The sequence below is a fragment of the Lynx rufus genome, unplaced genomic scaffold, assembly GCF_022079265.1.
Source record: "Lynx rufus isolate CCGP_SWC_20201006 ecotype Redwood Valley unplaced genomic scaffold, mLynRuf1.p SCAF_14, whole genome shotgun sequence".
Lineage (NCBI taxonomy): Eukaryota > Metazoa > Chordata > Mammalia > Carnivora > Felidae > Lynx > Lynx rufus.
Genome location: NW_025814828.1, coordinates 55041330 through 55056580, shown reverse-complemented (window position 1 = coordinate 55056580; position 15251 = coordinate 55041330). Strand labels below are relative to the sequence as shown.

At 37.4% G+C, this 15251-nt stretch overlaps 1 protein-coding gene across 1 annotated transcript in view; it reads right to left on the bottom strand.

Annotated features, from left to right (window-relative positions):
* DACH2 (dachshund family transcription factor 2) overlaps positions 1-15251 on the bottom strand; it is a 736007-nt gene that overhangs the window by 175800 nt on the left and 544956 nt on the right. Inside the window, exon 4 of the mRNA XM_047075803.1 lies at positions 12103-12234. Coding sequence (XP_046931759.1) covers positions 12103-12234 — 132 coding nt within the window. The remainder of the gene's footprint in view (positions 1-12102; positions 12235-15251) is intronic.

Genomic DNA, 15251 nt, shown 5'->3' with positions numbered 1-15251 from the left:
GAAGGGAGTTCTCTGTGCCTCTTGGATTTCAATGCCTTTTTCCTTCCCCAGTTCAGGGAAGTTCTCAGCTATTATTTCTTCAAGTACCCCTTCAGCACCTTTCCCTCTCTCTTCCTCCTCTGGGATACCAATTATGCGTATATTATTTCTTTTTAGTGTATCACTTAGTTCTCTAATTTTCCCCTCATACTCCTGGATTTTTTTATCTCTCTTTTTCTCAGCTTCCTCTTTTTCCATAACTTTATCTTCTAGTTCACCTATTCTCTCCTCTGCCTCTTCCATCCGAGCCGTGGTGGTTTGCATTTTGTTTTGCATTTCCTTTAAAGCGTTTTTCAGCTCCTCGTGACTGTTCCTTAGTCCCTTGATCTCTGTAGCAAGAGATTCTCTGCTGTCCTGTATGCTGTTTTCCAGCCCAGCGATTAATTTTATGACTATTATTCTAAATTCACTTTCTGTTATATTATTTAAATCCTTTTTGATCAGCTCATTAGCTGTTGTTATTTCCTGGAGATTCTTCTGAGGGGAATTCTTCCGCTTGGTCATTTTGGATAGTCCCTGGTGTGGTGAGGACCTGCAGGGCACTTCCCCTGTGCTGTGGTGTATAACTGGAGTTGGTGGGCGGGGCCGCAGTCAGTCCTGATGTCTGCCCCCAGCCCACCGCTGGGGCCACAGTCAGACTGGTGTGTGCCTTCTCTTCCCCTCTCCTAGGGGCGGGATTCACTGTGGGGTGGCGTGGCCTGTCTGGGCTACTTGCACACTGCCAGGCTTGTGATGCTGGGGATCTGGCGTATTAGCTGGGGTGGGAAGGCAAGGTGCACGGCGGCAGGGGGGGCAGGCTTAGCTCGCTTCTCCTTAGGTGATCCACTTCAGGAGGGGCCCTGTGGCAGCGGGAGGGAGTCAGATCCGCTGCCGGAGGTTTGGCTCCGCAGAAGCACAGAGTTGGGTGTTTGTGCGGAGCGAGCAATTTCCCTGGCAGGAACCGGTTCCCTTTGGGATTTTGGCTGGGGGATGGGCAGGGGAGATGGCGCTGGCGAGCGTCTTTGTTCCCTGCCAAACTGAGCTCTGTCGTCCGGGGGCTCTGCAGCTCACCCTCCCTTTGTCCTCCAGCCTTCCCGCTTTCCGAGCAGAGCTGTTAACTTATGACCTCCCAGACGCTAAGTTGCGATTGCTGTGGGAACACAGTCCGTCAGGCCCCTCCGCTTTTGCAAGCCGGACTCAGGGGCTCTGCTTGGCTGGCGAGCCACCCCTCCACCCCGGCTCCCTCCCGCCAGTCCGTGGAGCGCGCACCGCCTCCCCGCCCTTCCTACCCTCTTCCGTGGGCCTCTCGTCTGCACTTGGGTCCGGTGACTCCGTTCTGCTAATCCTCTGGCGGTTTTCTGGGTTATTTAGGCAGGTGTAGGTGGAATCTAAGTGATCAGCAGGACGCGCGGTGAGCCCAGCGTCCTCCTACGCCGCCATCTTCCCAGAATCCCCGCAGATCTTAGCAAATTTCAAGTCTACAATACAGTATTGTTAACTATACTCACATTGTTGTACATTACATCTCCAAAACTTATTAATCTTGCATAACTGAAATATTGTATACGTTGACTGACATCTCTTCATTTTCCCACCCTCCAACTCCTGGTAACTGCTATTCTCTGCTTCCACGAGTTTGACTATTTTAGAATCCACATGTGACTGAGATCATGTAGTATTTGACTTTCTGCATTTAGCTTTTTTCAGTTAGTTTAACATCCTCCAGGTTCATCTATGTTGTTGGAAATAGAAGGATTTTTATTTTTTACAGCTGAATAATATGCCAGTATATATCACACTTTTATTTATCTATTCATCTTTAGAAAGGTATTTAAATTGCTTCCATATCTTGGTTATTGTGAACAGTACTGCAATGAACACAGAAATGTAGATATTATCTTGAAGTCCTGATTTCATTTTCTTTGGATATATACCCAGAAGTGAGATTGCTAGATCTTAAGGTAGCTCTATTTTTAATTTTTTGAAGAACCACTATATTCTTTCCCATAATGGTCGTACCAATTTGCCTTATCAACAGTGTGCAAGAATTCCCTCTCTCTAAAACCTTGCCAATATTTGTCATCTTTTTGTCTTTCTGATAATAGCAATTCTAACAGGTATGAGATGGTATCTTGTGGTTTTGACTTGCATTTCTGTGATGATTAGTGAAGTAGGACACCATATCAAATAACTGTTGGTGATTGCATGTCTTCATTTGAGAAATGACTATTCAGGTAAATTGCCCATTTTTACCAGAATTATTTGGGGTTTCTTTGGGCTATAGAATTATTTGATTTTCTTATATATTTTGAATTTTAACCCCTCATTAAATATATAGTTTACAAATATTTTCTCCCACTCCATAGGTTGCCTTTTCACTCTGTTGATTGTTCGCTGTATAGAAAGAAGCTTTTTAGTTTTGGGAAATCACATTTGTCTGTTTTTACTTTTGTTGCTGGTGCTTTTGGTGTCATAACCAAAAAGAATATTGCCCAGATCAATGTTAAGAAGGTTTTTTCTTACATTTTCTTTTTTCAAGTCTTACGTTTTAGTTTTCATCTATTTTGAAATTATTCTTAATGTAATATTGGATTTTGTTTGCTAGTATTTTATTGAGAATATTTGCATAGACATTCATCAGGGATATTGGCCTATAGTTCTCTTTTTCAGCAGTCTTTATCTGGTTTTGTTATTAGGGTAATGCTGGCTTCAGAGCATAAATTTGGAAGTTTCCTTCCTTTCCTATTTTTTTTTTGAATTTTGAGAATAATAGGTATTAATTCTTTAAATGTTTGGTAGAAGTCACCTTTGAAGCCATCTGGCCGTGGACTTTATTTTTTGGGTGATTTTTGATTACTGATTAAATTTCTTTGCTGGTTATCAGACTATTTAAGTTCTCTATTTCTTCCTATTTCAGTCTTCATAGTTTATATTTTTCTAGGAATTTATCCATTTCCTATATGTCTGCATTGCTATAAACCTCCTTCTTAGGACAACTCTTGCTGCATCCCAAAAGTTTTGGACCTCTGTGTTTGCATTTTCATTTGTTTACATGTATTTTTTTTTAATTTCTTCTTTTATTTCCTGGTTGACACATTCATTATTTAATAGCATGGTGTGTAGCCTCCATGTTTGTGTGATCTTTTAATTTTTTTCTTGCAGTTGACATCAAGTTACATAGAATTGTGGTCAAAAATATGCATGATATGATCTGTATCTATTTTTACTTGTTGAGGCCTCATTTGTGACCTAGTATGTGATCTAATATGGAGAAGTCCTATGTGCACTTCAAAAGAAAATGTATTCTGCTACTTTAAAATGAAATGTTCTGAATATATCTGTTAAGTCCATCTAGTCCAGTGTGTTCTTCAAAGCCATTATTTCCTTGTTGATTTTCTGTTTAGATGGTCTGTCCATTGAAGTAAACGGAAAGTTAAAGTACCCTACAATAACTGTATTATTATCAATCATTCACTTTATATTTGTTATTGTTTTATATATTTGTCTGTTCCTATGTTGGTTGCAAAATATTTACAATTGTTAGATCTTCTTGTTGGATAGTCCCTCTAATTATGATACGCCCTTCTTCATCTCTTGTTGTAGTCTTTGGCTTAAAGTCTAGTTTGTCTGGGGGCACCTGGATGGCTGAGTTGGTTAAGCATCTGACTCTTGTCTTAGGCTCAGGTCATGATCTCATGGTTCCTAGGATCCAGCACCACCTCTGTGCTGACAGCATGCAGTCTGCTTGGGATTGTATCTTTCTCTCTACCCTTCCCCCACTCATTTGCTGTCCCTGTCTCTGCCTCTCTCTCTCTCTCTCTCTCTCTCTCTCTCTCTCTCTCAAAATAAGTAAATAAACCTCTTTAAAAAATAAAGTCTAGGGTGCCTGGGTGGGTCTGTCAGTTAAGCATCTGACTTCAGCTCATGTCATGATCTCACAGTTCATGAGTTTGAGTCCCATATCGGGTGACCATGAGCCCCACTTCAGGTGAGACCCGCTTCTCTCTCTCTCTCTCTCTCTCTGTCTCTCTCTCTCTCTCTCTGTCCCTCCCTCACTTGTCCCCCCACCACCTTCAAAAAATGAAGTCTACTTTGATAGAAATATTGCTACTCTGGCTTTCTTTTGATGTCCATTTTCATGGTAAATGTTTTTTCTTCCCCTCACTTTCAATCTGCAGGTGTTTTTAGGTCTAGAATTAGTCTCTTGTGGGCAGTATGTAGTTGCATCTTGTTTTTTTTTTTTGACCCATTCCAATTCACTGTGTCTTTTGATTGGAACAGTAATTCCATTTACATTCTAAGTAATTATTGATAGATGTTTTTAGTGCCATTTTAGTACCTGTTTTGTCATTATTTCTGGAGATTTCCTCTGTTCTTTTGTTATTTTCTTTCCACTTTTGGTTTCTCATTTCCAATAAGAGTCCCCTTTAATATTTCTGTAGGACTTATTTAGTGGTCACAAATTCCTTTAGTTTTTGTGTGTCTGGGAAACCCTTTATCTCTCCTTCTGTTCTGAATGATAGCCTTGTTGTATAGATCATTCTTGGCTGAAGATTTTTTCTTATTTATCACTTTAATATATTATGTCACTCCTGTCTTGCTTGCCAAGTTTCTGTTGAGAAATCTCCAGCTAGACTTATGTGCCTTACCTTGTAAGTTAATGACTTCTTTTGTCTTGTTGCTTTTAAGACTTTTTCTTTATCACTATATTTTGCAAATTTAATTACAATATGCCATGCTGTGGGTCTACTTTTGTTGATTTTGGATCCTCCTGGATTTGGATCTGTTTCCTTCTCCAGATTAGGGACGTTTCAACTTTTATTTCCTCACATAAATTTTCTGGCCCTTTGTCTCTCTCTTCTTCCTCTGGAACTCCTATAACATAAATGCTATTACATTTGATAGAATCACTGAGTTCCCTAAGTCTATTCTTGTCTTCCATGATTTTTCTTTCTTTTGTCCAGCTTCATCATTTTCCATTATTTTCTCTTCTATAACAATTATTCATACCACCACATCTTCCAGCCTTGTGTTCTTTGCATCAAGCCTGTTTTCAAACTGTTATTGCATTTTCATTCCTAAATGATTCTTTTTTAACAGTTTTATCACTGTGGTATGGGATTCCCTTGAGTCTCCATTCTTTTCTCAAGCCCAGCGAGTATCCTTATGACTTTTGCTTTAAATTCTTCATCAAGTATGTTACTTATATCTGTTTTGGTCAGATCTCTGACTGCGACCTTATCTTCTTCTTTCATTTGGGATGAATTCCTCCATCTTGGAATTTTGTTTAAGTCTCTGTCTTCTTCTCTGTCTCAGAAAAGCCCATTATGTTTCCTTTTCCTGAGAGTAATGGTTTTGTGAAGAGGAGGACATATAGTTTCTAGGGCCTGGCACTTTAAGGAGTATTTCTGGTATGTGTTGCATTCCCCCTGCTGTTATGTTTTGGCTGCTCCATCCTTCAAGTCAATTGTTTGTAGAGACTCTCTTTGACTGCAGTGGGAAATATTTGGTCCCGGACCACAATGTGGAGAGTTTTAATTAGGTGTGCTCTGATATGCTTGTGAAATGAATCCTGAACTACTTACACTAGAACTGAAGTCCTGAAGAACATCTGGTCAGGAGGCATGGTTTAGGCAGGGTTTTCTGCTAGTCTTCTGGTGAAGAGGCCCCCTGAGGGAGTCTTGACTGATAGAGGAATTCTGTCCAGAGGAAAGGATTGTGGTACTTGATCTAAGCAAGTTAGGCAGCCACTGAGGGCATTGAATTCGTTCAAGTCTGTGGCTCTGTCTATATGCTGAGGGCCAAGGGAGGGAAATGAAGCTAACCACTTTCTTTGTTCCCAGAGAGACTTCTAGAATGTTGCCTTTCAGGGATGCACTTCAACGGAGGGAATAGTCTCCTGCTTATGTTTCCCAGGCCTACTTCATATCACCGTGTCCATGACTTCTGCTCACAGATTGTTTGACTGCTTTCTGTCCAGGAATAAGGCAGTGTCCTCAGGGCTGTATCCAAGCAAAGTCCACTGATTTTTTTAAACTTATTTATTTATTTTGAGAGAAAGAGATCATAATTGGTGGAGGGGCAGAGAGTGAGGAGGAGAGAGAATCCCAAGAAGGTCACACTGTCAGTGCAGAGCCTGACATGGGACTCAGTCCCACGAACCGTGATATCATGACCTGAGTCAAAATCAACAGTTGGACGCTTAACCAATTGAGCCACTCAGGCTCACTAACATTTAAAACTCCATTCTTTAAGCCCTGATGGTTACAAGAACTCATGAAAATCAATTCCTCTCTTTTTCTCAGCTAATGGCTTTGGGGAAATATTCTCCTTGTGCATTCCCCTGTATGCTCTGTTATATTTCACCTTTATTTGTGACTACAGCTCCTGCCCCTTCTCAGCACTTGCAACCTGTTTCTCCCAGAAACCATGTCTCTGTACTTCCTACCTTCTTTGACGTGGTTTCTTCTCTCCCTGTAGATATGGAGTTTGTTCTGTCAGTCTTCAGGTTGATTTCTGGGGTATTTAGAATTATTTGATTGTTGTCTTGTTGTGTTCATGGGACTAGAAGAAACAAGATTCCTCCTACTCCTTTGCCACTTCCCCTTTCCCTCCTCTTATAATCATTACTTTAAATTCTCTATCAGACATATTATTTACCTCCATTTCACTAAGGTCTCTTGCTGTGGTTTTGTCCTATTCTTTCATCTGAGAAATATTCCTCTACATCATTTTGTCTAACTCTCTGTATCTGTTTCTCTGTGTTAGGAAAGTCAACTACATCTCCTGCTCTTGAATATCGTGGGTGGGGTGCACAATTTTAACAAGGTGGATCTGGTACTTTGCCAGAGGGGATTTGTCTCTGCTGAGGATATCAGAGCCATCCTGGTCTGCTCTACAAAGCACACAACTATTTTTGTGTGCAGGTCTTCTTCCACAGGGAACTCACACTGCCGTATAGGCCATTCAGGTAAGGAACATGGTGTCTACAAATTTTGGGCACTCATCTTCTTCCATAAAGGATGAACAGCTGATGCCAAACCCAGGGTTGTTAATGTGATATATCACATTGATTGTTGTGTTAATATTGAACCACACTTGCAAACCTAGAATATATCCCACTTGTCTGGATCTTTTTTTTTTTTTAATCCTTTCAGCCACTTGGTGCTTTTTAATTAGTGAGTTTAACCCATTTACATTTAATTAATTATTTATAGGTAATGCCTTACTCTTTCCATTTTGTTAATAGTTTTGTTGTTATTGTTTTATACTTGTTTTATCCTTCTCTTCCTCTCTTGCCACCTTTCTTTGATATTTGTTGGGTTGTTTTATGAGTGATTTTCTTTGATCCTTTTCTCTTTATCTTTTGTGTATCTATCATAGCTTTTTACTTTCTGTTTAATGTATGTGTGTATAAAATATGTACTTTCAATTTTTATTTTAAGTTAATAACAATTTAATTTCTATTACATAAAAAACTCTCCACTTTTACTTTCCCACATACTTTCTGTAGTCAGAGTTTGCTTCTTTTTATATCATGTATTCATTAACAATTTTTTATCTTGTAATTTTATATTAGGTTTAAAAATTATTTATGCACCATTACAGTAGTACATTAAACTTCATTTATCTATATATTTAGCTTTACCAGTGATATTTATGCATTTCTATAATTTAACATTGATGTTTAGTGTGTTTTAATTTTAATTTTAGGAACTCCCTTAGGCATGTGTTTAAGGCAATTCTAATGGTGATGATGAAATCCCTCAGTTTTTGTTTATTTGGGAAACACTTTATTACTTCTATATTTTTTGTTTTTATTTATTTTTAAATATTTATTTATTTATTTATTTATTTATTTATCTTGAGAGAGGGAGAGAGCGAGAGAGAGAGAGAGAGTGACGGTCTGAGAGAGAGAGACACCCAAGCAAGCTCCACACTGTCAGTGCAGAGTCATATGGGGAGCTTGAACTCACAAACTGTGACATCATGACATGAGCTGAAATAAATAGTTGGATACTTCTATATTTTTTAAAATACAGTGTTTCCAGTTACAGTATTTTTGGCATGAAATTTGTTTTTAGTACTTTACATATATCACCCTATTCTGTTCTGTCCTGCAAAGTTTCTGCTGAGAAATTCACTTATATTTTATGATTTCTTCATATATAATAAATTGATTTTCCCTTGTTACTTTCAAAATTCTTGCCCAGTCCTTGACCTCTGATAATCTGATTATAACGTGTTTCATTGTAGTCTTCATTGGATCGATAATATTTAAGGATTTTTTAAGTTTATTTTTGAAAAAGAGAGAGAGAGGGAGTGGGAGGGAGGGAGAGGAAGAAAGAGGCAGAGAGAGATCGTGAGCAGAGGAGGCTCAGAGAGAGGGAGACAGAATTCTCAGCAGGCTCTGCACTGCCAGAACACAGCCTGAAATGAGGCTTGAACTCACAAACTGTGAAATGATGACCTGAGACAAAATCAAGAGTTGGATGCTTAACTGACTGAGTCACCCAGCAGCCCGAGGATTTTTGAGCTTCATTAACCTGGATGTTAATTTCTTTCCCTAGATTTATTTTTTTTCATTCATTATTTCTTTAAATAAACTTTTCCCCTCATTCTTTCTCTTTTCTCCCTCTGGGACTCAAATAATGCATTTATCAGTAGAAGAAAAACAATAAATCCTGACATTCTATAAATCCTGTAGGTTTTCTTTCCTTTGTTTCCTTTTTTCCTGTTTCTTCTCTGACTGGAAAATTTGAAATGACCTATCTTCAAGTTCACAGTTCCTTCCTTCTGATTGATCATGCCTGATATTGAATCTTTCAATTCCAGATTGGAATCTGCTAGATTCTCTTATTGATTTCTATCTCTTTGTTGAACTCTTCATTTTGTTCATGTATTGTTTTACTGATTTCCTTGAGTTGCTTAATTGTGTCTTATAATTCATTCAGCTTTCATAAAGCAATTATTATGTAATTATTATTTGGATTTGTCAAATTTGTCAGGTAAGTCATAGATCTCCATGTCTTTGGGGTCAGTTAGTGAAAAACTATTTTGTTCCTTTGGTTGTGATAGTTATTGATGTTTCATGTTCTATATGAGTTTGCATTTCTGTCTGCACATTTGAGGCAATAGGCAGCTCTTTCAGACCTTATGGACTCACTTCAGTGGGAAAAGACCTTCATATGCAGGTGGCTACAAAGACATTGGCTGGCTGAGGTGTGGCAGCTTTGGCCTTAGGAGAGTGCACTGGCAGCTCCAGATCTAGGAATGAGGAGGGCAGGGCAGTGTTGATTTTGTGAAATTCCATCAGGTGAGGTTACCTTTTGAAGTGAATGTGAGGTTGTTTGGCAGACAAATCTGTGGGTGTCTGTGGTGACAAAGAGAGCTGCTGTAGTCCTCAGTGGCAAATACTGCTGAAGTCTTCCTGCTCTCCCTTCCCCTATATGGGGAAGTTATGGCCATGGGGATCCTTCTTGATAACAGAATCTAGTGTTCGGGTATGCACATGGCAGCAGTGCTCATTTATAGACTTAGAAATTCTCAGGGACTTCTTCATTTAAATATCTATCATCATCATCATCATCACCATCATTATCATTATTTTTTATACCTACTTACCTTCATTACGTCAAGATACAGATAGATTTCAATCTCTGCATGGTCAAACACAGTGACTACTCTAATTCCATTTCTATAGCTCCAAGGATAACATTATACATAAATGGGAACCTAATACTTTGTTTTATCACAATGACAGATATTTGGAGGTAGGCCACATTATATTTAGTCAGGAAAATTAACTACTTATCAATTCAGGAATTAGTTTACCAGGATATTTATCAAAATATTTTTGTTATCTTGTTAAAAAAGGAACAACATAAAATTTTTGTCCAAAATATTTTTCATAATATGGCATACCTTAGAAAAACATGGAAGAAATTACTGCTTGAACTCCCAGTAATTTTTATTGGTACAAAAATTTTTATATAGAAGATATTTCCTGTCAAATGTTGGTCACTTCTAAGATACTGTAAGATTTGAAAGCTAGTATGAGGTAAGAGGTGTTAGGATTAGTAAACTGATTATCAGTTTATCAGTGTCTCCTCACCATAAAAACAACTTTTTTTCTGAAAATTTTGATAAAATAAAATATCTGCTACAAAACAGCATTAAAGATGAGGAATAATATGAATAAAGCAGATTTTGGGCTTAACCGGACAGGAGACTGAAACATAGCTCTGCTAGTTTCTATCTTCCTGAATATGAGCAAAGCTGAAACATACTGTGCCTGTGTTTCCTGATCTGCATATGGTAGTATTGAAAATGCTTTTCCTTCTGGAAATTTGGTAAGAATTAAGTAACACAAAAGATAGATGAATAAATTCTGCACAACACTGAGATTATAGTTAACTATACTGTATTATACACTTGAAAGTTGCTAAGACTTTCAAGTGTATAATACAGTATAGTTGGTTTCACTCTTATGTGGATCCTGAGAAACTTAACAGGAACCCATGGGGGAGGGGAAGGGAAAAAAAAAAAGAGGTTAGAGTGGGAGAGAGCCAAAGCATAAGAGACTGTTAAAAACTGAGAACAAACTGAGGGTTAATGGGGGGTGGGAGGGAGGGGAGGGTGGGTGATGGGTATTGAGGAGGGCACCTTTTGGGATGAGCACTGGGTGTTGTATGGAAACCAATTTGTCAATAAATTTCATATAAAAAAAAAAAGAAAGTTGCTAAGATACTAGACCTTACCGTTTCTCACCACACACACAAAAAAATAATGTGACGTGATGGAGGTGTTAGTTAACACTATCATGTTAATTATATTGCAATATATAACAAACCAACACATTGCGCACTTTAAGCATACACAATGTTATATGCTAATTATATCTAAATAAAAAATGTTTGGAACTAAAGAAGAAACATGGGAGATACTTAGTACCTAATAACTGATAACTTAGTGTTGTTATTGTTCTTTGTTTAGTTTTAATTTTAGTATTATCTATGTGTTGCTTCCAGCTAAAACAAATTCAGTAAAAGAATGCATTTTTTTCCATTGATTCCTGAATGTGAGAACTGGTTGAAGAACAACTCCCACTCTATAGTTCGCCATGATCATTTCAATTTTAGATGATTAGAGCTATGCTATATTAAAGTCAAGGAGGTTTATCCTACTGATCTGAGTCAATTATTTCCCTCTTTAATTAACATTTTTCCCCTCCAAGATAAACTCCACCATGCTAACACTTTTAGGAGCCTAAAAGAACAGAGATAATACTGCTACCAATATGTCTATCACATTACATTGAATTTAGCTGCAGAGTTAGATTGGAAATCTATGGCTCCTAAGACCATTTTTGGTTGCCCTTTCTCATTTTCCACTAAAATTAAAACTTATTCATTTATTTATGCATCCGTTAATGCATGTTGATAGTTAAAATCCAAGTTACTTCCAAAAGAGATCTGAGGGGTGGTCTTATGATCAAAACCAAAGTATAATTATCACATGGTAAAGGAGGAAAAACAAATGGCAAGAAGAGAGGGTATATTCGACTCCACAGGCCTCTTTCTGTTCTATTCCTTCCTTTTTTTCTTTTTTTCTAATTGTTCTACCTCTTTTCCTTAGCCCCTTCCAATGACCTAAGTATGCCAGCACCTTTACTTAGCTAAGGAGGTGGCACTCCACCTAAAGTGACTGCAGCTGAGCCAAGGTGGATTCTCAGACATGCCTCTAAGTGGCAGATTGTTTAGAGAAAGCTGAAGAAGCATAGGCTGAAACTGAAGGGAACATCCTTTCACAGGCAGAAGGTAAAATAGCACTATAAAAATTAGTAATTAATTCCACTACCAAAAAAATGAAGATAACTGAATGTTTCCTGAAATGTAATTATAACCTGTAATGGTTTTCTAGTTTCACTGTACTAGTTAGAGAGAGGGCTAAGCATCCTTCTGCAATAACTGCTTTTAATCAACATATACAAGTGATTCTCTCTTCTCTCCCTCATCCCTCCTCTCTCCAATCTCAGAATATTTTAGTAAGACTAACCTGCCTTGTAATCCTGAAGACACTCACCTGTATTAGAATTAAGATCATCAGGCTCTGATTCAGTCCCATTTTGGTTTCCATTTCCCTGAAGAGTGTTCATTGCCATAAGCTTCATCTTCTGCAGCTTCATTGCCTCAGCCATTGCTGCAGCTGTTATACCTAAAATCAGAACCATTCCTTTTATAATGGGGACCATTTCTTAATGTAACTGAAAGCTGTATACATTTAACAGGTCTGTTCTGCATAGCACAAGCCAAAAGAAAACCCATGTCTGATTTATGAATAATATCCTTTAGCAAAGTAATTTTCAACTCCTGTTATTACTTCATCTTACAATGGACAGTTTAATACTCAAAAAAATCATTAAATGTATATTAAATTCCATCTAAAATAATATTGTCAGAAGAAAATCTGTGAAATACTTGATGAAAATACTTTCCAGTGAGTATTACTCTAGGGACTCCTGCTAAAGGATGAACTGACTTGGCTGTGAGAATTATCTTAGAAGCGAGGGGGAAAGATTGGGGGGGATTATTTCAGATTCTCTTTCCACCTTTTGCCTTCCTTATGCTTTTACATTGAGAGACCAAATAAATGAAAACATGGCATGAAACCTCTGAATGTATACCACCCCCTGTAGTATAATTACATTCTTTTGTATTGATATGAAGCAATTATTTTTAAAACTCTGTATAATGGTATAAATAGGTAGAAATAAAAAAACTCAAAGAGAAAATTTGAGTTCTTAAGTTTGAAATTGTTTCTCCTAGGAAGTATATACCAGGCAGTATCATAAAGATATATAGGTAAATGTATACTAAAAATGGAACAAGCCATACTTCAGTAATGTCCTCCAAAATATCTACTGAATTCAACTTATTTGTATATACTGCCTAAATTCCTAACCATCTATTGGTGCACTGGTGCCATGGGCCAAAAAGGAAAAAAAAACTCGCCAATTTAAAACACAGTGTTTATTGCAGGCATATGCATATTAACTAGAATTTAAATAAAATTTTGAAAAAATGAAAAAAACTAAAACACAGCCTTTTAGAATTCAATTAAATCTATTCTCCCATGCAAATACAAATCAAGGAAAATAAGACATATATTAGTTGTGGTAAAAAGAAAATCACTGCCATTATCACAAGAATCTGATTCTAAAGGGTACGGTTTACCCTTATGAAAGGTGTAAGGGGAAGTAAGTAAAGCCTAGAATATCTAACTGTGTTAGGTATTGGGATAATCAATAAGTTTCTATTTTGCCATTCTGTACTCTTTACAATGCATGGAAAACTCCAAATGAAGTGAACATTTCACTACATTACCCATCTATAAATTATGGCAAAGAAATAATCTGAAAGAAATTGCTTTAGTTTCAGAATTGAAGATATACATTTGTACATTATATAGGTGATCCCAGAGATTTTCTTGCCATATTTAGCTTTACAGAATTCCAGGCCTTCAATGACCTGCCCACCATCAAAGGGTAACTCTAGGATGAAAATATGATGGGAATGATTTAAATAAACCAAAGGACTGCCAGGGTTGAGTGCCTCATAACCCAAGACGTATCAGGAAAAGTGTCCAGAATTTACATCAACTACTCTATTAATCCAGACTGGATCCTGAGTATGACAATTATTGAATTATTTGTTGTTTAATTATTGGTAGTGCAAGTAGTAGATTTTTGTGAACAATATATAGATTTGTACTGTGAAAAACAAAAGTCAGCAAAATATGTTATAGGCAGAATTCCAGATAAAATGTGTCTTATGCAATGACACTAAGACAATTAATGAGCAAGAGTTCCCACATATTTTTAATTCATAGAAAAGATAGAAAGTTCCAATATCTATGCATTTTTTCAATCAAATGCTATCTGTATGATATCATTGAAAAAAATATCAGCAAACAAATTCAGAAAATAATATTAAGGTAGTAAAGAATCAAAATATGCTAAAATTACAAAGACATTTCAGAACTACCTAGTTCAATCTCTTCCTTTTGAAGATGAGGAAATAGTCTCACAGTTAAGTGTCATAGGTCAAGTATTTAGAGGGAGATATGAAGCAAAATTCAACTTTCCTGATGGGACCTGGATATATTTGCTAAAGTACTGAAGGATCTCAAACAACAGCTAATGAGGAAATAGATTGGGAAGATGGCAAAGTAGGACACCCTTGAGCTGACCCCATCCCATGTTTACAACTAGATATCATCCACATCCAAGTCAATCCAGAGGATAATAGATCAAACTCCACAACTAGAGAAAAGAGATTGCATATGAAATGTTATGAAGGTCAGAAATATGGAGGGAGGTTACCCAGAAAAGCAATGGAGTTGCCTGCACAGAGAGGGCAGAGAAATGAGCCCTCACACCAAAGAACTCATATGGGGAAGACTAATCCCATAACAATGGGCTCTAAGACCATTTATCCCTGATGTGGGGTGGGAGGGCATTGAAGAGGGCACCTGTTGGGATGAGCACTGGGTGTTGTATGGAGACCAATTTGACAATAAATTGCATATTTAAAAAAAAATCAAGCAAGCTTAATATGTAATAGACTTTATTTCTAATATTGTACTCAGATTTTGAAGAATGATTCCTGAAATTATATTCAAAAAAATAGAAAAAGGAGGGGGTGCCTGGGTGGCTCAGTCAGTTAAGTGACTGACTTTTGATTTCAGCTCAGGTCATGATCTCACACTTTGTGAGTTTAAGCCTCATGTTGAGCTCTGTGCTGACCTCACAGAGCCTGCTTCAGATTCTATGTCGCCCTCTCTTGCTGCCCCTCCCCCACTTGCTCTTTCTCAAAAATAAATAAACATGTAAAAAATAGGAAAAGGAAAAATATGATATTGGGGACATTAAGAAAAGTATGTATATTGGGTACTAATTTTTCATTGAATATGTAATTTGCAAATATCTTCTCTCATTCTGTAGCTTGCCCTTTAATTTTGTTGATTGGTAAAACTCAACACCCCCCCCCAAATAATCCAATCAAAAAATGAGAAGAAAACATGAATAGACATTTTTCCAAAGAACACATACAGATGACCAACAGACACATGAAAAGATGCTCAACATCACTCATCAACAGGGAAATGCAAAACTACAATGAGATATTTTCTCACACCTATCAAAATGACTAAAATCAGTAACACAGGAAACA